The sequence below is a fragment of the Embiotoca jacksoni genome, unplaced genomic scaffold (assembly GCF_022577435.1).
Source record: "Embiotoca jacksoni isolate LCO1_2020_lvr unplaced genomic scaffold, fEmbJac1.0.p SCAF_31, whole genome shotgun sequence".
Classification (NCBI taxonomy): Eukaryota; Metazoa; Chordata; class Actinopteri; family Embiotocidae; genus Embiotoca; species Embiotoca jacksoni.
In genome coordinates, this window is record NW_027185383.1 from 4,607,609 (window position 1) to 4,631,525 (window position 23,917).

Below are 23,917 nucleotides of genomic sequence, written 5' to 3' on the forward strand. Positions count from 1 at the left end.
AGGTCTACGCTGACTGACACACCGCCAGAAAGAGAAATTGTATCCCAAACATATCTATCACTTTCATACGGAGTGAACTATAGTAGACAAACTGGACACCCACTCACAAGAGCTGATTGGATCCTGACATGACCAAGTATATGCTTACCATCGAAAATGAGGAGGCTCAGGTTGTTAAATCTATGTAAACTGCAAGCTGAACACTTTGTGGAGTTTGTGTTTCTTCTATTTCTTATTAGTTGCTGGATTAATGAGGAACTCTGATTGAAGACCACTCACACATACACACCTACATGTCACCTCAATCACATTATGACGGATGGATGGATTTAAGAACTGATGCAGATGCACCTGAAGCCTTTAGCCACATCCATCGTCCAGGTCCCAACTCTACACCCCATACTGTAGGAACATCTTCAACTAGCCCCATGCTGTCTCTTGCAACCATTTTATTATTATGCACTGCCCCCTGGAGACAACTAGCTGCATCTGTTTTTATTCACCACCTCCAGCTCTTGTGACTAGTTTATTGTGCTCCGGTTTTGTACCAGCACAACCAAGTCTTATCTGCTCTCCTGGCCTCTTTAACATATTAACTACACATTCACTCATATGTTTGCATGTAGTTTGATTTGAAAGTTGCATTGGTATGTTGAAAAGGAGGCGGTGGCAGCACAGTTTATCGACACTGAAAGACGAGATGGGATGTATTACAGTATAATGACAGTCAAGAGGCTCAACAGCAGCTGATGGAAACTTGGGTAAGTGTGAGCTGACGTGACCCTGACAGTGTTCGCACAAATATGGGCCCACTGTGTGGTACTGTGAGAGCTCAGAGTGAAACCACCTGAAAAATCTCAAGATATTCTCACTTAACCAGTCTCACCTTTAGACACTATGGTTTCACGCTCAGCCAGGAACTCAATTAGTAAGACCCAAAACTACATCTGTAAGTGACACTCAGCTTTAATTGGCTTTTTAATTATAAAAAAAAAAAGAGAAAATTAAATACAGCTTTGGTTTCAGTCTTGTGACATTAAGTCCATGCATCATCAATACCATTGTGCAAACACGCTGCATGAGCATCTTAAAGGAAGTAACATCCCAACCCAATGCTTACAAGGTTTTCACTTCATCCTTTAAAAAAAACAAAAAAACATATACACATAAAACTGAGATAAACATGAGCATAATGAAGTAATCCAATAATAGATAAAGTCCACTTTTTATATTATCAGGGAATTTCTGAATCACACACACACACACACACTCATGCTACACATTTTCCCCACACATAGGCTGACACACACACACACACACCTGCACCTGACCTAATATTTCCAGTCTACCATCCAGATTCCACTGTAAGCCCGGTTGAGTCTCTCACTCAGTCCTATGAGCAGGAGGTCCTGCAGGCAGTCCCAAGTCACCCACAACCGCTCCACCAGGCTATAATGGCAGTAGCCCATAGCCAGACCAAAGCCCACATCTGCCACATAGTGTCTGGCGAGCAGCAGGCGGGACAGGCTCACCAGGACGGCCCAGCCCACCACCAGCACCCGCATGGAGGCTGTGTCCACCAGCTGGGCGAGGAAGAAGCGGGCGCACATGGCCGCCCTCGAAGCATGGCCCGAGGGAAAGGAATAGCGCTCTACGAAGAAGGCGGAGAGGATGTCGGAGCGGTTCTGGGCTGGCCTTCGACGTCTGACCAGAGTATTCACAACTCTGACCAGCAGCACATCCAGAATCAGAGCTGGAAGATGGAAAAAGAGAAATACAACATTAGTATCACTTTGCATTACAGGCTGAAGTATTCTATTAGAAAAGTAGCTGTCACACTGATCGCACTAGATTCAGGGTCTAGTCGTTAATTGAGAAGTTTTCAAAGCATCTGATTTTCTACAACTCTTTATCACTTTTTATTAAATAGACACTCATGTAAAGGGTGTGAAAGTAGTAACGAATACTTTCAATGAAGGAGCAGTGCGGAGGATTTAGTGGTGAGTGTCGTCCTTCAAAAAACTACGTCAAGGGTCAAGCTTAATACGATGTGCGCTTACTTTTTAAAGTTAGGCGACCTTAAGTGGTCGTATAGATATTGACAATCTGGTGTCCCGGAGAAGTGACAGTTCAGATGACAACAATATATAATGAGTTTGGATTAGGGGGGTGGTTTGATACAAAAGCAGGCTTGGCTGAAGGAGAACGCTGTTTACCTCCTGTTTCCAATCACAACTTGGGATAGTCATTTAAAACAGCGTTTACTGTTGTCTTGACGAAAGATGTTGCAAAACTTCATCACAGTTCAAGTCCTCATTTCTTTCCCTGACATCCCCAACTAAGAGGTTAGTCTTAGGTGCTTACACCTAACCAGGGGCGCTAATTTAGGAAACACTCCTGTGGGTCATATTTGAGAAAGAAACAAATGTAGATCATGGGCTTGATGATTTGTTGATTTAGTGGCATCTCATGGTGAGGTAGCAGATTTCAAACGCCTGAACTGCCTCACCCTCCCCTTACAAGCATGTAAAATGATCTATGGTGGCTGCGAAACTCACAAAAAACACAAAAGTCCCTCTCTCAGTGTTTGGTTTCTACCTTCTGGGCTAAAGTAGAAACATGGTGGATCAACATGGCGGGCTTCATGGAAGAGGAGCTGCTCCGTATGTAGATATGAAGCTATCGAAAACACAACCGTTCTCAGTTTCAGGGGATCACCATATTCCATTTCTGCCGGCAGACCCCTCTACATCCTCTACACTCAATCTTTAAAGGTCAATAAAGCTCTTATCAATCGTTCATCAGGTACAGGCCAATTATAAGCAGATGCTTGTATTAAAACCTTTTTGTTTGGTGTTTGTCATTTCTATCTGGTGATAAATGTTAATGTCCATGACTTTTTCAAAGTGTACCATTACATCCAAGTCATTGATATAATTGTTTTAAACAACAATCCATCTCACTGATGGATTAAAGAGCTAAATGAATAAAGGAAGTTCTTTGCTAGAAAATGCAGCTGACAGCTAATGGTTTATATGTTTTTCATTAGCAAATAAATATTGACCACGTATAGCACCATTATTAACATTTTAAAGGGTGTCTTATTGGAAAGTGGTATCCACCACTAATGACAGGCTTTACATATGTTGCAGTTGAACTCTTGAGACCCTTAAAATAATTTGTAATGAAATAAAACCAATGCCCCACTCAGTTTGTTGTCCTAGAATAAAGTTATCTCATTAAATAACTTTAATGAAACACCTTGACCTGATTAGCTTCTGATTGGTCAACAGGATTAAGCAGAGTCATACTATCCCCAGTATTTACAAAACACGTGCCAAGAATAGCTCTGGTATTTGACCACAGCACAATACAGCACAGCCCTTGATCTCAAAGCTGCCAGTCAACAAATACAACCTACACATGCAAACAAATAATGTCGTGTTGGTCAACGTCTATCAGCAGCAGCTCAAAAGAGAAAACTTTCCATTTCTGCCCTGTTGCTACGTCTCAGTCAAGCAGCGCGCAAACACCTCCCTCCTGTTGCCACCGCATTATTATTTGACACTGGGGTGCACTGACGCGGCTTCGGCTTTATGTTCTGCTATTTCAATAGCCATTAACACTATTCCGCTTTAACTAGACCCCAACAGAGCCCCCTATGACTGCCAAAGTCTGCATTGGCACACGAGTGCGTAATAACGCATTGGCTTTGTGGTGACAAACATAAAGGTGTGTGAACAACAGACACTTAAATTATATCAGATTGGAAGCTTTGTAGCCTGTAATTCTAATTTCACATCAGACTGCTGTGCTCAGTAATGTTTAATGCCCAAAACTGGAGGGTAAAAACTGGAATGCACGTGCATGGCTCTGTAAAAGTTTAACAAATTGATACATGTGATAACAAAAAAATTGTTCGGATGGAAATCAGAAAACGGAATCGCTGGCTAGAGTGAATAAGGAAATAAAACCCGACAACCAACTGGAGTCACACCTGATAACGCAAATTGAAAACATTCACTCACCCAGGGCCAAATTCAGCATGATCTCCTTCTCTGCCACGCTCTCTCCACGGAGCAGGGAGTACACCGTGCTGATGAGCCACGGGATGGCATGCCCGGAGAACTCCACCAGCCGCACCAAGGGCCGTATGCTGCCCCAAGGAGACTCCTCCCAGGCGCACACTCCGAGCCTCTTGGACAGCCACAGGTCTATCGCCAGCAAAAACCGGAGCGTTATGGTGAATATCGGCTGGCTCAGGCTGACGGAAAAGTCTTCCGTTTGCGTTCCCGAGGACGAAAAGTAAGAACAGCTGGAGCCCCGGCGGCGGACATGGCACTCAGATGATGCGCGGCTTCCACGCCAACTATTCCGTCTGGACGTCGGTGAAGACATTTTCGTTTGACGGCGTGTCCTCAGTAATATCCACCCTTCTTTCTCGACCACCTGAACCCTGCTGCGCTCAGACGCAAACCATCCCGCAAACGGGAGACTGTACAGGGGTTAAAATGTTAAGTTTAGAACTGGACGGCTGTCACGTGACTCAAAATTATGCCTCTTAAACTGGTAATGAGTCTCAATACTCTGCTTTCTGCTAAAATTAGGAAACTCTGGAAGGAGACGACATTAATTAAGTAGTATTACTTATTGTAAACATGACGTACTTGTCTATGATGTTGAACTTGTTTGCCTCAACTCATTTTATTAATGACTGCATGACTTAATTACTTAAAAATAAATGACCGTGCTACTTCCAAACAAAATGTCAAAATTCTTGTTGGGAGACAAAACCGTGCGTAAAAGGCCATTTGGATAGCTTGTGACAACTGCGCCAAATACTCGCAGCGCAACCTGAACGCACCACATTTTGTGACCTCAATTGAACAACCTTCTGTATTTGAAAGTGGACGCTTTTGTGGGTTATTTAGAGGCGCGTTTCCGCCTCCTCTGTACTCTACGCTCTCCTTCACCAGAGGTGCCGCTGAACAGACGTCCACTTCCACGGTGACAGGATGCCGGGACTGCTGCTCGGAGATGTGTTTCCCGATTTCGAGGCAGACAGCACCTCTGGACAAATCAAACTACACGAGTTTCTCGGTGATTCGTAAGTAGACTTAATATCGATTTATTTTTGGATGTCGAATCTCATTCACTTCACATAAAGACAAAAGAGGAGGGAGGTAGTTTGGAAGCGTGTGTACAGTTCCTGTTACCTTTTTACTTCTGCTTTTGAGCAACAGCATCTAAACCTTAATATCAAAATACTTAATATTAAAAACATCTTCATTTTAAAAACATCAGTAAAATGAACAAATTAGAGGTCAAACTCGATTTTTTTTTTTTTTTTTTTTTTTTTTTAACCACATTAGTGCACACAATGACAATGCTGACCTCATGAAAAATGTTCCCCCTGTCATCATTTGAGAGACTCACAGGCCACATCCTGTCAGTTTGGGGTCATACTAAATATCTTCCACTGCAAACTAAAAACACACCTCTTCCGACTTCACCTTGAATAGTAGAACTTTAGTAGCGCTTAAAATGGCACTTACTGATAGCACGTTGTAGTTTGGCTTTCTTGAAGAAATTGTATTTTCTCGATTCTTATTGTTCTGGGTTTTGTACCCTCATGGTTGAAATGCACTTATTGTAAGTCGCTTTGGATAAAAGCGTCAGCTAAATGAAATGTAATGTAATGCATCCAATTATGCAATCCAACAACAAGCAGCAACACACAGTGTCAACAACTGTGGCCTATTTCTGAGTCAGAATGAAACCTGTGTTATCTCTTGTAGAGCATCTCTCCATGACAGACCTGACACAGGCTCACTTTGAGTCTTTCTTTTTATTCCAGATGGGGAATCCTGTTCTCCCACCCCAGAGACTACACCCCCGTGTGCACCACCGAGCTGGGCCGAGCTGCCAAACTGAGCAGCGAGTTTAGTAAACGCAATGTCAAAATGATCGCCCTGTCCATCGACTGCGTGGAGGATCACCACGGCTGGATCAAGGTGCTCTCACTACAACATCACAGGTTGTTTTTTTTTTGGTCAACACATCAGCGTGTGAAGTATGTGATAAAAAAAAACAACATGCTGAGATGAGATAGTCAAATATTACATTACTCCTGGATTTGTATTTACCCTAAATCAGACAACTTTGTAAGACAAATCGAGCTGGTAAAAACAACGGTGCATGACAAACCGGGATGAATGGAGTTTCCTGTTTGAGCTGTTTAAGCTGTTTGGTGTCCAAACCAAATCGTTTGAGTAAATATTAAAACTTACTACAAAAAAAAATTAAAAAAAAAAAAAAAATCTTTTTTTTAGGTTTCAGTTTCATTGTTCCTGACATAAGTATCGCTTTAGCTTTCCCAGCATGAGGATAGATGTAAATATATTTAGTAATAGATCCGATGACATTTTATGTCCCATTTACGCAGAAATACAGACATTTTTACACAAACTTTCAATCACCACAGTAGTATGTACAGTACATCCATCTTGGTTTGAATAGCAAACTGAGGGCTCGTGGATTGGATTGCATAATCTCTTCTTCTATCTGACAAGGACATCCTGTCGTACAACGGCGAGGAGTCCGCCTGCAGCACGCTGCCCTTTCCCATCATAGTGGACAGCAAACGGGAGCTGGCAGTCGCCTTGGGCATGCTGGACCCAGATGAGAAGGACAAAGATGGCATGCCACTCACTGCCCGCTGTGTGAGAGTCCCAAGCACACATAATCTAATTTGCCTATTTAATATTAAGAATTTATGTCATAGATTATAGCTCTCTCTCAGTTGCCATTTGTATCTCCATTTGTGCGCAGGTGTTTATTATTGGTCCCGACAAAAAGCTGAAACTGTCGCTGCTTTACCCGGCCACCACTGGACGCAATTTTGACGAGATCTTGCGAGTGGTGGACTCACTCCAGCTCACAGCAGGCAAACGAGTGGCCACACCTGCCGACTGGAAGGTATGTGGCACATTTCAAAGTGACCGCAGCTGGCACCAATTATTCCAGCAGCTGACTGCACAGATAACACAAACAAAACATTGACCTGCTGCCATGTCGAACAGCCAAATTTTCCGTCCTCTGTGTGTGTTTGTGTGTGTTTTCCACCAGCCTGGGGACTGTGTGATGGTCCCTCCCGCTATGTCAGAAGAAGAGGCCGCCTCTTTGTTCCCAGCTGGCATCTACACCAAAGACCTGCCCTCTGGCAAAAAGTACCTGCGCTACACACCCCAGCCATGAGCGCAGGCAGACAGCATGCTGATATTCAACGCTCACCTCTGTCACATGTGCTGTACCTTAACCCGGCGACTCTCAGTCCAAGTGTTCAGCTCCCTCAGTGCTGCTTGTTTTCCTCCCTTCTAGGTAGATAAATGCAGCTGGCAGACATCTCAGCTGTGAATCAGCACCAGACAAAATAGATGGAATGAACACCAGTGCCATATATGATTATTATAATTTAGACATTTTTACAGTAATACAAAGCAGCTCCAACAATAAAAGCTGCAATATTCAGCCTACTTTTCCAGGAAGACGATGGGAAAGAGGTTTAAAAGGATATCAAAAGGTTAATTATCTGCAGTGGTGCAGTAGCATGCTTCTACTTCCTAGTAATGATACTGTCTGGGTTTAAATATGTTGCATTATATTATCTATTGTTTCCTCATTTCCTCTTTTGCAGTACAACAGTAGGAGGTTTATGGGGCTGTTAGAACAAAAGCCCGGTGCAGTGGGAGCAAATAAAACTGTTGCTTCATTAAACACAGCTACAGCAGCTAGTAAATAATGTTTACATAATTTTATACAGTTGTCCACTATAAAGTAACTGATTGTGATTACTGACTGTACAAGTTTTTCCAGGACATATCAACCAATTTCTCTGAATGATTTATGGATTTCTTATACTTGTACTCCACTGAATTAGAGACTAAAAAATTTTTTTAAGTGAATAATAAACTAACATTTGAACCTGCTTAGTCTCGACTTCCGGACCCCACAGTCCTGGATCTGTTTTTGGTCGGCAGCACTCTCCCTGCCCCTTCTCCTCTTTCTCCTCCTCCTGCTCTCTCTATCATAAATTAGTTCTGTTTGAAGTGTTAAATCAGCTGTGTAGGATTTGGCGTTCCCTCTCCCATCATAGAGTCGACCGCATCACCGAAGAGCTTATCAACTTTGATCTTGGGAATGCTGGCAACAGGCTCCTCTGTGAGCGGCAGGCAGGAGAAATGTAAGGACAGCAGAGGGGTCACAAACAGGAAATAGAAGGACAGAATACAGCAAAGAGAGAACAGAGGACAAGCAGATTAAAAATGAATGTCGCAGCATATTATATTACATATACCGACACAGTGGGTTGCAGTAACAGAAAGGCAAGAGCCTAAAATTTGAATTTGTTTGAATTTGAAATATTTATTAGTAATGCATTTGAATACAGTGTATGATGTTATTTGACTTCGGAAGTAGTTGGCAGTTAACAACTATTGATGTCACTGCATTTGCTCCTACTCAGTTCGGGCGAATCTAAAAGACAGACAGCCAACAGGATGTCTGCATAGAGGCCTTATTCATAATCATCTTCCAAATATAAAATCCTGTATATCTGATGTAGACTCTCCTGGGAATCATATATTCAGAAGCAGCTAAAAGCCCCTGACAGATTCCCAACCTCAGAAAGATGTTTTTCCTTTAGGTTATTCAGAAAATAATAATACAAAATTAAAAAATGTAGAATATTGTTCATGTGAAGAAAAGCAGCCAGGTTAAGTCGTTCGTTCTGGTTTCCAGTGTGTGAATTTGTCATCACAGAGAGCCCGTTCCAGCTCAGCCTCCTCCCACCAACACTGTCATCTCTGGCTCATGAGGGCCTGGTACTCCCTCTGGTGGGAGAACAGTCGCAGGAACACTTTGTACTTTCTCTCATAGAAGCTGAAAAAAGGGGAATGAAATGCAGGAAACAGTCACACACATTTGATGCATCCAGTATGTTTCAGGTTTCATGGTAAGAAAACAAGTGGGACTTTTGCACAACTTGGCCTTGACTTAAAGGATACCAGTTTATTGTGCTAAGTGTTGCTTTTACCTTAAATGAATTGAGTATTGTAAAACATTGAACAGAAAAATACATTTCACTCAATCGGTCTTTTTATATCAGTGCACATTTAAAAGCATTACTATTTATTTCCCATTAAAAATTAAATCAGACATGTTAGACCAGAGGATCTCATAAGTTTACTACATTAAACACGATCAAGTGGATTACAGTATTGGTAGTTTATCTGTTTGTCTGCACTTGATACTCTAGCCCTGCTGAAAACACTGAATTTCTCATTTATCCATACTGCTCCCTGATACACACCTGAACCATGACAACTTCATGTTTTAGTTGGCATTAGAAGAGTCTCTACACCAACGCTAGACTTGCTGTTCATAAACACATGTATTTTGATCATATACAAAATCTTCTTTCAATGCAAATATCATTAGTACAGGCAAAGGGAATACTCGCACCTTCATAGTGAAAAAGTTACTTAAACCATCTGAAACCAATATGAACAGTAACCTTTCTAATTAACATTGTGCTGCTTTTACAAGCATTTCAGCACCAAAGTTAGAACAATTCATGAGCATCTGGCCTCAACTCACATCATGCAGGCTGATTTACCATCAGTAAGTGTGTCATGACACTCCCCTTCCACTGTGACGTCAGTCTTCCCATGAGAAACTTCTTACTCAGTCCATTACCTCCACATGTCACCTGGGTCCAGTCCCAACAAGCATAATTAAATCATGCCTGCCTTCTATCACCTCTCTGATAACCTCTATTATCAACTGCTCTCTGACCACTGGTGACCTAAACAACTAGCAGCCTATTTCTTATTTACCATGCATCTATAAAAAAAAATTCTTGAACAGGTAGTTGCATCTGAGGTCCAGGTCTATCTTGATAACAATTATCACTTTCCACAACGCAAATCTGGTTTTCACCTCAAACACTGCACAGAAACAGTCTCAGTTAAAATCAATCCACGACCAGCTGATTCATACTCCTTGACCTCATTATTAAAGACTGACTTTAATACTACACTGTGTCCCAGCAACTAGTCATAGATCATCTGTCTACCACTGGAGTCTGAAGCATTGTGTATCAGTGGTTTGCTGCCTACTTTGCATTTAAAATGACTAGTCAGAAAGCTCAACCATCCACCATGGGGTTCCACAGAGTTCATCGTTGGGACCACTCCTGTTCATCATTTACCTCCTCTCTCTGATGATGCAGAGCTTTATGTGTCCACTAAGCCCAACATCACTCTCCCCTCCAGGACCCCCACTGCTTGCCTCCATATTATACAGACATACTGTAGATGATAAACAACTACCCAAATTCTTTAACCTAAATCTACACTCCAAGAACTAATTTCTGTTCACTCCCCATTGCGGAAACCATCACTCCCGTCTACACATAGATTTAAAACTGTTGTGTTATCTTGGACTGTACCGTCAGTATAGTCCCTGAATGCCTTTTTCCACCCTCCAATCACTACAGACTACACTCTGCTTAATCCATGGAAGCCATGGTCAATGATATTTTGACATCACACATTGACTACTGTAATAAAATCCTGGCAGGCATTCCCGACAAACATATTCAGACTTCAACTCGTCCACAAGTCTGCAGCTCGAATTATTGCACGTTTAACGTCCACAGAACATGTCAGACGCCTGCTGATTCAACTACACCGGCTCTGTGTCGCAACGGATTAACTTCTAAATTTGACTAATAACATTTAAAGCTCCTCATAATCTTTCTTTTGCCTATCTCATAGACTTCCTTCAAACTTACTTACTCTCCCTCCTGCTTCCTGCTGTCTTCATCATCTGCATTACTGGCACTACCAGCTGTCGACTTCAGTACAATGGGTGCCAGGGCCTTCTTCCTATGATGCACCCAAACTTTCAAACTCACTTCCACATACTGGACTTCACTATAGAATTCAAATCTGCTCTTAAAATTCAGCTTTTAAACTAGTTTACTCAGTATATTTTGTATAAAGTACATTTTATTGTGTACTACAACACAGATTTTTTTTTTTATTGAGCAATGCTCTGTTGCTTATTGTCTGTTTTAAAGTGATGTAAGGTGACCAACTATTATTATTATTATTATTATTATTATTATTAAAACGCATGTGATATGCATATAGCTACATAAGATTAGATAGCACAGAATGAATAAAGAGTGAGTAGTGAAAGAAGTGATTTCCTTTGCCATAAAACTGTTGAGATAATGCATTCGTATTTCCCTGAACATCGTAGATTTTTGACCCATTTCTGTTACTATCCCGCACAACATCTCTGTCTCACCTCTGGAGTTCACGGTCAGGCTGAACAACTTTTCCCACTTTAGCCATTTTCTCCATTGCCTCCTGAAACATAAATTACAAAGACAAATGCCTCTCAATAAAACATGTCATGCACATTCAGATTTCAGATCAGCCTTGACCTACTTATAGTACAAACACAAGCCAACTGCAGCAGTTTCGGTGTGGCAAGAGTTTATGATTAATGCAGTGCCGGGCCTCTCGGTTGACTAAACCTACAAAATCCAGGCAGTTGACTGCGTGCAGCTCAGAGGATCAGACACAACAACTGCCTGCTGTATTGATGGCCGAAAATGGGTTGACAGGTGCAGCCTAGTCCAAACAATAACATCTTATTTTTAGTATATCTGGCTTATAGGCTACTATGAGTTTGGGTGCTGAGACTCCAAAAGATGACAGCTTGACACAGCGAAAGATTAATCCACACTTTATATCTTCGACGCACGGCAGACAAATCAGGCTCTTCTTTGTGACAAAAAACAGCAAAGCCGTGTGTTTCAGACTTTATATTTCGATCCCCCCCAGCAGATGGAGGCATTGAGTCATGATCGGTCCTGTGTTATGTACACCTTGAGCTTTAGTCACTTTTAAGCCCACAAGATAAAACGATCACATCGCTGAATAAATTGCTAATAAACACTGAAATGTCAAGCTCATCTAGATTTTCTAAAATAATTCTTAAAGGGGCACTCCACCTCCTTTGCACATTACATTCAGTTTCTTTATGAGTAATATACAGCCAGTGAAAAAAAGTAGATTAATCTGATAGGAAAGATGAGAAAATAACCTTGACAATGTCATCACATTATAGTGGCTTATAGTAGAACAAACTTGAGGGTCTGAAGTTTTCATTTAGACAGTAGGGTCAGTCTAATGAAAGAAGATATACAGTTGGGAACTATAACAGTTAAAATAAAACAATGCTGTGAAAAATTTAAATAACAACCGTGTTTTCAGAAATGTTTCTGAGCCAATGCAGTGATTTCCACTACAAAATTGTGTCTGTTTTTAATGCAGTGCTGCCTGAGCGCCAGAAGATCACGGCCATCCAATATTGGTTTTCGGCCTTAACCCTTGCGTAGAGATTCTGAGACATTTTCACTACTTTGAATCACCAGCGGCGGCTAATGTTTGACATTTGAATACTTTAAATGCTCATTAATGCATAACCCGGCTAGCAAACAACACAAGTTATGAGTTATGCACGTAACAATACTTTTTAAATTGTAATTAGGGGCAGTTTTAACCCTGAAAAAGCAAACTATTGTATGAAATCTCAAAAAACTTTTCTGCCTAAGCCTCTGTTACCCTTTGATTTGTGTGCCACTCTACCTGTATACTGCTGTAGTCCTGTGATGCACATGCACCCAGGATGGCTGCTCCGACTAACACAGCCTCCATCTGGTCCGGCAGCACTACAGGCAATCCTGAAAATGAAACATGAAAACATGGAATGGGCCAAAGCTGCCATGGGAGACTCAGGAAAGTTTGTGCCTTGTTCCTCGACCAAGTCTCCAGGGTGGAGGTCTAATCTGATTGAATGTTGCACAACGTCTTCCAGGTTGTCGTTAACTCTAAATTCAATATGTTGGTCTTTTCTGTGTGCACATCTGTTGCACGTCTGTCCATCCTAGAAGAGAGATCCCTCCTCTGTTGCTCTTCCTGAGGTTTGTTTTATTGTTTTTCCCTGTTTAAGGGGATTTTGTTTTTTTCCTTGTCCAAATAAAACATTTAAGTATAGAGGATGTCATATGGTGCACAGATTGTAAAGCCCCTTAAAGACAGTTTGTGATTTGTCATAGTATATATAAATCCAATCGACTTGACTTTTTTCATAGTGGGTATATGTTGCTAAAATTCTTCTATTAGTGGAAATCTTTGTAGAAAGCAAAGATTTGCTACATTAATATATACAGTGTGTAACAAACTTCATCATCAGGTATTGGTATTTATACCTGTAGCATTGGCGTGAATCTGCACAAACAAGGTGTTTTTGCTCAACCCTCCACACAGGAAGAGGGCCCTGATGTCATGTCCTGCTTTTCTCATGGCCTCCAGAATGTGAAGCGTACCGAGCTGACACCGGAGAAGAAGAAGAGAGAAGAGGAATACGGTTACAAGAAAACAAATCCAACCTTCCTTTGTACTTAAAGGTACTGAGGTATCAGTTAGAGGCAGAGGAAGTCATCTGAAACATAAAACACATCAGACTTACAGCAAGGGCTTGAATGGTGGCCAAATAGAGCAGGGCCAAGTCGTCCAAGGTTTGGGAGAGAGACAGTCCAACCACCTGCAAAACAGTAAAGAGTCTATCATACAAAAAGGTCTAAGGGGTGAGTAAGCGCCAACTAATGGTTGGTGAAAGCAAAGCTGTCATTGAGTGTTCAGTACCATCACAAATCAACAGTGATTTAGTCAAAACTAAAATCGCCAGCACTCTGCTTCCTGGACGTGTAGATAGGATACTGAACACAGAAATTAGTCAGTGACTCAACTGTTACACTCTTCAACAGTAATGCATTTTTTTTTGAAATTCATAAAAATAATAGTTTCTTTGCTTATGTGTCTGCGAAGATCTCAGTCATCCAGCTCAGGGTCCAATCTAAGTTTTATCTAACTGGACTTCTTTGCCTTCTGAAGAACTGAACAGCCGAACTGAAGAAGCCATTTGGATGAGAGGAGAAATGTCACTAAGAAACTAAGAGATGTCCAATGCCCTTGGGTAAAACTAGTTTCTGTGTGAGCTTACAAAGGACTATAAACTGTCTGTGGCATGTAGAGATTTGACCCCGGGCCCGACTGTGGTGGTTTGTTGTGCTAACTGTTTCAGTTAGCTGCTCACTTACTGTATTATGAACTTTTGTTACCTAAACACATTTTTTTATACCTGTATCGAAGTCAAGCTTAGATTTGTGAGTGGAGCCAAGGGTGAACATTTAGCCTGGCTCTCTCCAGGCTAATTGTTTTCAATCTCTAGCTCTGTAATTAACACAGACATGAAATTAGTATGAATCTTTTGATCCAACACTTGACCAAAAGTAAACAGCCTTATTTCACAAGACACTGAATAAAATAAAGTCCTAATATAGTAAACAAGCAGCTTTAGGGGAATACATGACATTTGCTTTGCTATTATTCTTTGTTTACAAAAATGGCAAGCTATAACTTAATTGTAATACTTTAGCAAACCACTGCCTCTGAAGGTTAGAGGTAAAAATTAAATCATCTTAATGTTTGGAATGATAATTCTGTGAGTCGTAAACTCGCACCATGCCCTTCAGAGTGGGGTCAGCCAGGGGCGACCTGTTGCCGTGGAAGTCCGGCCACACATGAAGACCAGATCCCAGCAGGTCAACAGCGGAGTGCGAGTCAGGCATCGAACTCAGGTGGCTGTTCAGGTAGCTGTAGATGTTCTCACCTGTAAAGGGAATTCTGGAGGGAAAATGAATAATGTTGTACAGACACTAACAGAAATGATATAGACCTTGTTCACAGAAGACAATTTGAATTCTGAATTATCTTTATGTAATCCTAAGCAAATTAAATAACACGCTCTCCTCCAGAATGGTGGAGTTGTACAGACTACGCAACATCACTGAGCTTCTAATCTTACTAAAGCTTACTTAACAGTATTACACGCCCGCTGATCCAGCCGGCTGATGAGAACGACAGCTGTGCTAAACCATTTTTGGGAAGTGCAGCATTAAATGTATCAGCTGACCTGTGCTGCGCCTGTTCCTGGAGCTGCGTGTATGCGGCGTGGCCCTTCACCACGTGATCAATCTGAGGGAGGACAGAGAGGAAATATATTTTAACTGAGCGGGACCACACGGGACACAAGTGATGATATGAGCCTGCGACTGCTGATAAATAATGTATCACTTTGATAAATTCAGCTTATTTTGTCAAAGAAACAGATAAAAAAATCAAAAGTGTTCATTCTAAAAAAGCATTAAATCACTGTATTCGGGAAGCAAGAAAACAGAACATATTGCCTATTTTTAATACATAAATGTTTGAAAAACATGTTATTAAGCTATTTTTCTCTCTATTGTAGACTGATGAAAAAAGAAAACCATACATTTAATTAAACAATTAAAACAATTTTTTTACAAAAAGTAATCCTTGTGTCGTTTGACATTTCTTTTATGTAATGTTCCTCATTAATGTGCAACTTTATGTTTGGCAACATAAAAGCCATACAGTATATTTCCAGCAGAGGAGATGAATTGGTTTCAGACTTTGTTATTGATGTGGCCAGATGTGTTGATCCCATCTGGGTGATCACCTCTTGATCACATACACATGAATTGTACACATCCATGTTTATATATCTACTTTAACACAGGCTTCTGTTAATATGCAGCATAAAGGCGGGTTAAAAAAAAAAAAGAAAATCTTTGCCGGGGACTGACCAGCCTGCCTGTGGCGCTCTGTCCTCCCTCGTTGAGCCACATGTTGGGCACCATGGCGGACAGGCTGGGACCCCACACTCCTGGCACGAACAGAGGCTGCTCACTGATCTGATTCACATGAGGATGAAAGGTTTAATTCGTTTTACAGAGATAAGAAGGCTATTTAATATGTTTTTAATGGAAATGGAAACTGCCAGATTAACAGGATATTTAAAAAAATGTTGGCCTATGCAAACAAGATCATTTATATGTATATACAAGTTTAAAAACGGCACTAAAAATATATAAAACTGTAAAAATGACATCAATTAAAATTTAAAAAAAAAAAAATCAGATTGGTCCACAGCATTATTGAGAAAGATGATTTATCATTTTACTTTTACATTACATTACATTTAGCTGACGCTTTTATCCAAAGCGACTTACAACACACCGATGGTACACCATCAGGAACAATTTTAGGGTTCAGTGTCTTGCTCAAGGACACTTAGGCATGTGGACAGGGGGAGCTGGGGATCGAGCCACCAAGCTTCCGATTAGTGTGCAACCCACTCTACCGACTGAGCCACAGCCACCCCATTTTTTAAAAATGTTTTAATAGACAGATTACCTGCGTATAGAAACGCAAGTTTGATGTCACCGCAGAGCTTCTAAGTCTCAGTTCAGAAACAGCTGGTGTGACTGTAGGATCACTCACGAGGCCATATATTAGTCATGTAGTAATATTAACCAGAAGGGTGTGCAAGAATCACAAAGGAGTTCACACCATCTCCATGTTGTTAATCGCACATAAGTTTTTGCTCTACGTTTGTTCCGCTGAAATGCACAGCAGGAAATGATGCTGCAAATTTTATGATTTCTTTTTTTAAAAGGTCACAAATCAGTGAGATGTAGTTGATAATCGCTCACCGCCATGTGACACGTTGACGTCCCACAGATCATCACCATGCGTGAGGTGATGGGCTGGTCCTCACAGGGCAAGTGATACCCTTTCACATCTGCACCGATTAAACCTGTAGGGTGCAGGAATGTTTTATTTTGATCATATCTAGTTGATATCAAAGGTTATTTTCTGCAGAAAAAAAAAAATCATTGCCGTAATTACGTTTTTTTTTTAAATTTTTTTTATCAAAAACAAAGAGTCTAAACTGCTGTTAGAGACAAATTAAAATGATTTGCAGATCAGAAGCTTTAAATCCTTTTGAAGTACTTTTCTAACCTTCACGTGGGATTCAGCAGTGACAGTAACTGCTGGAAAAATGTTTGTCAAGCTGGTTTGAGTTTAAGGTGGGAGGTTATGGGACGTGCAGAGGGCCCCGGGGTGTACATCACCGTGACACGGACAACAACTAATAGTGCCGAGTGTTTTAACCTCTGACTGATACAACAATGTGTGACTGGCACAAGTCAGAGGGCAGAGTTCAGGAGCAGTTTACCTCGCTGAACAAAACCAGATGGTTAGGATTTCTGAGCCAGAGAAAGGTCTGCTAATCCCCTGAAACCAACTCGGATATAGCAACTTCTCAAACTGACAGGTTTCGAATTTGTTATGAAATTTTGGCCCAAAATAACAAAGCCTGAAGTGTCCTGGCAGGTCAGCAGTCTAAGACACATTCGAGGTATGAAAAATCATCTGTTGCTAAATTCTAGCTGTGGATTTTTACCACGTCACCCCACATCTCTGATGACATTCCCTTCTTCATTCATTCTCGAGTAGTAAAGCTACACTAGGACAGATTTAAGGCCAGTGACAAAACTTGGGTCATCAGTTGGTCTATCAGTTTGTTTACTTTTTGGTAAAGAACATGATATCCCGACAACAAGTGGTTCAACTTGTGGCTGCTCCGGGTCTTCCGCTGCTCATTGCATTGAGGGTTTTAAATATCCTCACGCTAAATTTGTCTCACTGACCTCAGAACAGCTTCTGACGGTTGGCCCAGCGGCCATCTGTGTCTAAACATGTGTGAATGAGTGGATGAGAGGCAAACTGTAAAGCTCACATGATAAGATATTGGTGCTTTACGAATGCAGGAAATTTACCAAATTTCCATTTCAATTCTATGCAGCTATTCCTGAACCACATACAACTGTGGTGAATAACTGGCCCTTCATCTAGCGCCACCATCAGGCTAAAACATACATTTGTCCTTAAAAGATTTACAATTATAACAGACAGATTGACTTAAAATTTACTGAAGACATTGTTGAGGAAGCACCTTCAAAAATTTAATTTCAACCCAAACCATGATCTTTTCCTGACCCTAATCACATAGTTTTCGATGCTTAAATCTGAGGCACCTTCTTTTTCACGCTTAGCTGAGGCAAAACATGCCACTGACACGGTATCCTGTAGTGGACTGGCCGATGTATTACATGCTTTGGTGTAATACCAGTGTGCAAATTAACCCTGGAAACTCCAAGACCGAATTTTTTGATACTGAAACTTCATGGCCACATGTCCTGTGGGAGTTTTTCCCCAGAAGAAGAATCCTAATGTGTTTGGTGAGCCCTTGATGTGTCTAGCATTACATTCATGAACTTTTCCACCAAAATGGCAACTTTGTAAATGAAATGCAGCCCCAACATTCAACCTTAAGCCTCCTTAGTCCTTTTAATATCTTCTGAGGCATGAAAGTGTGACAGTTTGGTTAAAAAACAGTTTCCATGTTGAACTTGCAAAATTTACATAATAGGCAATGGTATGTACTAGATGATGACAGGTTACTCATGACAAGAGAGTAGCTGTGGTTCAGTGTGTGATACCTAGGCCTCCAGCATGAGCATCAATGAGAGAAGCACCAACTGCAGTCCCCGGGTCCAAACCCAAATCTGCTGCTGCCTCCTGGGTTAGGCCGTCTCCCAACGGACTTCCTGGAGAGCACGTCACATTGCCTGGAGGACAAAAAGACGGCAGTTTAAGAGAGGAAAAGTAACAGACAGTCAGAAGGTTTAAGATTCTCTTGCCTATTTTGGAGAAGTTATTTTTCAGTAGGTCCTCTAGTCCAATGCTCGTCCAAAAGCTGGCATCCCATCCTTCTGGAGGACAGTACGTCCATTTACACACCAGAGTACATAAAGACCTGTGGAACATTGCAGGATGGTACTGTTGCATACATCAGCTGGTAGATATTTCATGAAAATAAACATGCTTTTAAATATCTATTTAACAGCACACATTAGTTAAGACTATCTCGTGAAGGCTGTAGTATCTAAAACACTTTGTCCAAGATAAAAGACATTACTGAAGCTACAGAGGACCTCATTCTTTCTTTTAAACTGATACAAGGACAGTTTCTCTACCGGATAACACACCAAAACATCAAAAAACAAATTTTTAATACCAGCAAGACTTTGTAGGTCACTGTCAGAGGTGACCTACCTTCAAATTTTATACATACTACATCTGCTATATATTAAATATAGAGAATAAATGACTACAAATGGTTCAACCACAGCCTTGAGAACACAATCCAAAGTGACTAACCTTGTTAAAGAGCCGGTTGCCTTCCAAGACAGGAAATCTGGTAGATCGAAAAAGTGAGCAGCTTTGTTCCAACAGCTTTCCTTTAGATTCTGATAAAGAGATTTGTGGTAATAAACCGCTGATCAATAAATAATGACAGCACATGCATGTACTTAGTGACTGTAAACTTCATAACACTTCATAACGTGTTTTCAGGGAATCTGACCATCAGATGCCTCAAAACAAAAATGCATGTAAAGCAGCAAAAAGGAGCCAAACAACATCATGTATGCGCTGACCAGCCGCTGCAAAGAGCAACAATAAAACATATAGAGATCAGTGGCTGGGTGGCGACCTCGCTCACCTCTCACCTCTTTGAGCCAGAGCAGCTTAGGGGGTTGCATCTCCTGTGACATGACCCCACCCACTCTGCTGAGGACCCTGTGGCCGGCGTTTGTTATACGAGCGGCCTGCTCTGCGGCACGGTGGTCCAGCCACATCACCACGTTCCTGTGTGCATCACCTGGGGAGGAGGAGAGGAGGTCTGGTATTATAGACAAGAAAAAATAACAACATATACCAACATAATATCAGCAGCATATCATCGGTACTTTAAACAAAGTACCCGGGTCTAGCCTTTTGTGTCCATCTTACTTAATTAGAAAAAACATGAATCACTGCTAGCTCCAGGCTCCTGTTCTGTAGCTGCTCCTGACCTTTCACCTCACTGTGGAGGAGGGAATTTTACCTTAAAGGATCAATAAGGTATCAAATTGCGCAAGAACGATTTGACCAGGCAAAGCTTAACGTCTGGAGGGCTCCAAACCAAAACATGCAAACATACATATTTCACAGAAATATTTCACACCTTACATCAGCATGTCAAAAACATAATTCTACTCTCCATCACTAATAATGTGTGCATAAATGCATAAAGTATTCAGGTCAGGCCGTAGAGGACTAAAAATGTACTGAAATAAACCGCTCACCATCCTCAGTGACTGGCACAGGCTGGAAGCCCTCGTCCAAAACCACCAGAGAGCAGGTGGCATCAAAGCCAACCCCCCGAACATGGCTCTTCTCCACACCATGAGTAACTTTCTGGAACACATATAAAGTATGGTTAGAAAAATCACATTTGTTCAGGGCTCTAACATGTCCTGTAAGTTAACTTACTAAACTGTGGAGTATGAATATACCGGCAGGCACTGCACCGTAGGAAGGACCGTAGCAGTTGCCAGGAGGTATGGAAAGATTATAGAGAAGCTCAATTAAACAACTGCTGCCTCAAAATGTGTCGTTAAATGTGTATCAACTTTAGAAAGTTAGTAGACAAATTCAAAGGTAACAAATAAGTACTTTACGTAACTTATGAATATCTAAAACAATAACACTGGGCAACAAAATTCCAATATTTACAGGGACCTGTTTTTTAAGTGACACAGTGTATATTACTCATTCATAAACAAGGCTGTTGTTAAACTTAAAATACGTGTATGATATTTGCCCAGATTTGGCCTTTGGAACATCTATTTTTAGTGTCTAGCAATAATCTGACAACATAGGAGGCCACACTTTTTTCTTTTAAGTAAATGTGAGCATACTGGAACCAAAACAAATCAAAAGATAGACAAATTCTGAAAACATATTTGGATTCAGCAGGTAAAAATGAATTCAAAAGGATTTTTGTATGGAGAAAAAAAAATCTCTGTGTTAACTAAAAGTGTTGAATTACCATAAAAATATTAACTGGAAGTAATGCAACCTAAAACATTAGCTAATGGAAACATTAGGAATAACTTTAATGAATTAAAAAAAAAATGGTTGAAAGAGTTAGCTAATCATAATGGAAAGAAGCTAAAATATTTGCTAAAGGAGTAAACAGTTGAATTTAGCCACAAGTAACAAATAATCAGTTAGATAAAAAGTAACAAATAAAAAGTTGACATAATTAGCTAAAATAGATTAATAAGGTTGAATGTTTAGCTAGAAGTAATGAATAAATAGCTGACTAAAAGTAATAAAGTTTCAAAAATAGCTGAAAGGAATAAACCGGTTTTGAAGGTTTAAATTATTAGACACTAAAGGTAATGAAGAAACAGTTGACGTGATTGAGTTCTATTAATGAATATGGTTTTGATGATCAGCTGAATGACTAAATGGTTGGTCCACTTTCTTCCATTGCCAGTAAAGACACAAACTTGAGCAAAGCATCCTAAAACAGTGACAGTTTAGTTGACTGAAAAAACAATGCAAGTTCATTTACTTGTGATTTGTGCCCATTCAATATATATATAATCAACACCAATACATTTGATTGGCGTCTGTGTTGTTGTATTTGAGTTCAGATATCTGAATATACATATATATATATATATATATATATATTTAAACCTACTGCTTTGAGTTCAGCCTACCTTGACCACTGTGCAGCATTTCTCCCAGATCTCAGAGGAGGACTGGACGTAGTGGTCGGACCGGGGCTCCCAGATGCTGATGGGCTCCTCCGCGGTGCTCTTCAGGCCGCCCTCTCTGGTCACCAGCGCAGCCCTCACACCGGCGGTGCCCACGTCCACGCCAACGTAGTAGAGCTCAGCCATGAGGAGACGAGGAGCCCCGGGTTGATCATTAACCGGGCTGCACTGTCAATGTCGAACATGTTACGGGTTATTTAGGTACAAACAAACACCCACATGCACGTATTTCTTACTTCCGCTGCATATGAAAACGTGATTTATTTTCAATATCTTCACACACTATTGAAGATAAACAGTGGAGCAGCAGGGATGATAAAATGCCAAGATTGACACTATTGATCTGCACAGAAAAACATTTAAAAAATAAAAATAAAAAAAATACACCAAACAGACATTATCAAACACAGCACATAAAGTAATTTAATATCCCCGATTATACCTGGTGATCAAAGTCTTACTTCAGCGCAGAAAATATTACGTTTTTATCGTTTAAATTTCTTACCAGCCTGCAAGGAGTTGGAGACGGTGGTTCGGACGGAACGCGAAAGAGGCCAAAAAGGATACAGTCGCGTTTTTCTGTTGAGCCGTACAAAGGCCGAAGCGAGTCAGGACTTTTGTTGACTTTGTATCTTTATCTTTCCCTTGTTGGCCTTGTAAATATTTCTACAATACAGGGTTTAAAGGAATGCAAAAAAAAAAAAAAATCTCTAAACATATACAATTATTTTAAGTATTTCCACAAATGTTTATTTATCTACAGATGCATGGGTGGTCTGCTCTGTGCACCGAACAGCTATTTTTTCTACGTTATGGACTTCTCAACTCAGTAATACTACTGTACTAATATAGTGCATGGTGTATATTCACAAGTAAATGTGCAATTAATCAATTTGCCATACAGACTTTAGTGGCGAGGAATGACCTGCTGATAAAAACACTCTAAGAACCGACTTGTCAAAGTTTCTACTCTGCATCCCACCATATCCACATCTCCTTACTCTATTGTGTTCTTTTCTTGGAAGAGATAAACAGCTGTCTAAAGGAAGTGGCGCTAGCTGTGATTAGTGTGTTTGGACCAGGAATGATCAGCAGAGATGGAGTACAGAGACAAACTAAGCAGCAGGACAGGAAGAAACAGATGGTCTTCAACAAACACTGCGCAGACAGTGTTTGAAACCTCTTCTGTCTCTCGGTGTATGTGTGTATGTGTGTATGTGTGTGTTGGGTATGAGGGTTTCCATGGACCCTGCCCGGGCTGTCCTACTGCTGTACAACAAAAGCATGGCCTGTTGGGAGGCCGGCAGGCAAGACCAGCTCCTGATTAGAAAACTGCATGCAGTGGAAACAGCTGGACGAGGCAGGGAGGAGGAAAGCGCTGTTATCTAAAGGCGACCCCGTGTCAGGTCAGCAGAGGGGAAAAGCGACAGAGAAACAGGAAGCGCAGCCGGGGCACAGTGGTACTTTGATTGGAAAATACTCTCCGGTGGGACTTAACACAGGTGTACAATCAGAAACACAAAGAGAGAGAGAGAGAGAGAGAGAGAGAGAGAGAGTGGCAGAAGTTGCTACAAGAAGATGGGGGGGAAGGAAGCGAGAAAGAACAAACCGTGCCACTACTGGTATTAGACACAAAACTTTCTAAAGCATTCCCGCACTGGGTTTCTACTTCAGGGTGTCAAATACTTCCAAATGGGTGTCACACAGCCGTGTTGTGAAGACAACATGTCATCTCAAGAGTGTTGACCTCAGGCAGCTCTGGTTATCCCAGGCTGTCTGGAGCTGTTAACTTATTTATAGTTGGCTTGAGGAGAACATGTTGAATAATACAATGGGGAAGGCCAGACAGACTGGACTGCAGCTGCATAGAGGCTTCAGTCAGTAGTGCAGCTTCACATTCACCTATGAGACGTGAAGTACAGAATGTAATGAGCTGAGGAACAGGAAGGTTATCATGCAGGGCTCACACTTGTGTAAGTTAAGATCAAGTCTGAGTAATAACAATAAAAACACTGATAACCCCGCTTAATAGATCAGCTTTCTGACTTCCTTCCTCTGGAGCAGGGATCTTAAACCTTTTTCCTAAGAGAGTTACTTGCTGCAAAATAATGTCACTGTGTCCAGGAGCACACGGTAACATTTATTCACATAGCTGAGCTCCACCAAATCAGC

The 23,917-nt window shown here is 41.1% G+C and overlaps 3 protein-coding genes across 6 annotated transcripts; 1 reads left to right on the plus strand and 2 right to left on the minus strand.

Moving 5' to 3' along the window:
* Positions 1-954: 954 nt before the first annotated feature.
* On the minus strand, positions 955-4,398 carry LOC138207465 (polyisoprenoid diphosphate/phosphate phosphohydrolase PLPP6-like). Its single transcript, XM_069164690.1, has 2 exons — positions 4,029-4,398; positions 955-1,753 (listed from the first exon to the last, which is right to left on the minus strand). Exons 1-2 carry the CDS (start codon positions 4,396-4,398, stop codon positions 1,332-1,334), a joined length of 792 nt encoding a protein of 263 aa, XP_069020791.1. The 3' UTR covers positions 955-1,331.
* LOC138207466 (peroxiredoxin-6-like) lies at positions 4,036-7,987 on the plus strand. Of its 3 annotated transcripts, none has more exons than XM_069164693.1 (6): positions 4,036-4,305; positions 4,977-5,107; positions 5,858-6,014; positions 6,573-6,722; positions 6,832-6,978; positions 7,129-7,987. In XM_069164693.1, exons 2-6 carry the CDS (start codon positions 5,016-5,018, stop codon positions 7,255-7,257), a joined length of 675 nt encoding a protein of 224 aa, XP_069020794.1. In that variant the 5' UTR covers positions 4,036-4,305; positions 4,977-5,015; the 3' UTR covers positions 7,258-7,987. The 3 variants fall into 3 exon arrangements, with proteins under 3 accessions (XP_069020794.1, XP_069020793.1, XP_069020792.1); XM_069164692.1 differs by lacking the exon at positions 4,036-4,305 and adding an exon at positions 4,341-4,421; XM_069164691.1 differs by lacking the exon at positions 4,036-4,305 and adding an exon at positions 4,526-4,569.
* fggy (FGGY carbohydrate kinase domain containing) lies at positions 7,982-22,277 on the minus strand. Of its 2 annotated transcripts, none has more exons than XM_069164688.1 (16): positions 22,251-22,277; positions 21,689-21,913; positions 20,261-20,372; positions 19,643-19,794; positions 19,293-19,381; positions 18,773-18,888; positions 18,572-18,700; positions 16,718-16,821; positions 15,809-15,916; positions 15,115-15,176; positions 14,663-14,825; positions 13,609-13,683; positions 13,349-13,469; positions 12,726-12,820; positions 11,377-11,438; positions 7,982-8,940 (listed from the first exon to the last, which is right to left on the minus strand). In XM_069164688.1, the coding sequence occupies exons 2-16, from the start codon at positions 21,869-21,871 to the stop codon at positions 8,859-8,861; spliced, it is 1,653 nt and encodes a 550-aa protein (XP_069020789.1). In that variant the 5' UTR covers positions 21,872-21,913; positions 22,251-22,277; the 3' UTR covers positions 7,982-8,858. The 2 variants fall into 2 exon arrangements, with proteins under 2 accessions (XP_069020789.1, XP_069020790.1); XM_069164689.1 differs by lacking the exon at positions 22,251-22,277 and adding an exon at positions 22,188-22,237.
* Positions 22,278-23,917: the final 1,640 nt, after the last annotated feature.

Bases quoted from the DNA above. Each gene is read 5' to 3' on its own strand.
- LOC138207466 (XM_069164693.1), top strand. From the start codon at position 5,016: ATGCCGGGACTGCTGCTCGGAGATGTGTTTCCCGATTTCGAGGCAGAC. The intron at 6,015-6,572 runs GTGCTCTCACTA...CTATCTGACAAG, and splicing joins ATCACCACGGCTGGATCAAG to GACATCCTGTCGTACAACGG. The intron at 6,723-6,831 runs GTGAGAGTCCCA...ATTTGTGCGCAG, and splicing joins TGCCACTCACTGCCCGCTGT to GTGTTTATTATTGGTCCCGA.
- fggy (XM_069164688.1), bottom strand. From the start codon at position 21,871: ATGGCTGAGCTCTACTACGTTGGCGTGGACGTGGGCACCGCCGGTGTG. The intron at 18,889-19,292 runs GTTAGTCACTTT...AATGTTCCACAG, and splicing joins GCAACCGGCTCTTTAACAAG to GTCTTTATGTACTCTGGTGT. The intron at 8,941-11,376 runs GTGAGACAGAGA...CCCTTTTTTCAG, and splicing joins CCTGACCGTGAACTCCAGAG to CTTCTATGAGAGAAAGTACA.
- LOC138207465 (XM_069164690.1), bottom strand. From the start codon at position 4,398: ATGTCTTCACCGACGTCCAGACGGAATAGTTGGCGTGGAAGCCGCGCA. The intron at 1,754-4,028 runs GTGAGTGAATGT...TCCATCTTCCAG, and splicing joins CATGCTGAATTTGGCCCTGG to CTCTGATTCTGGATGTGCTG.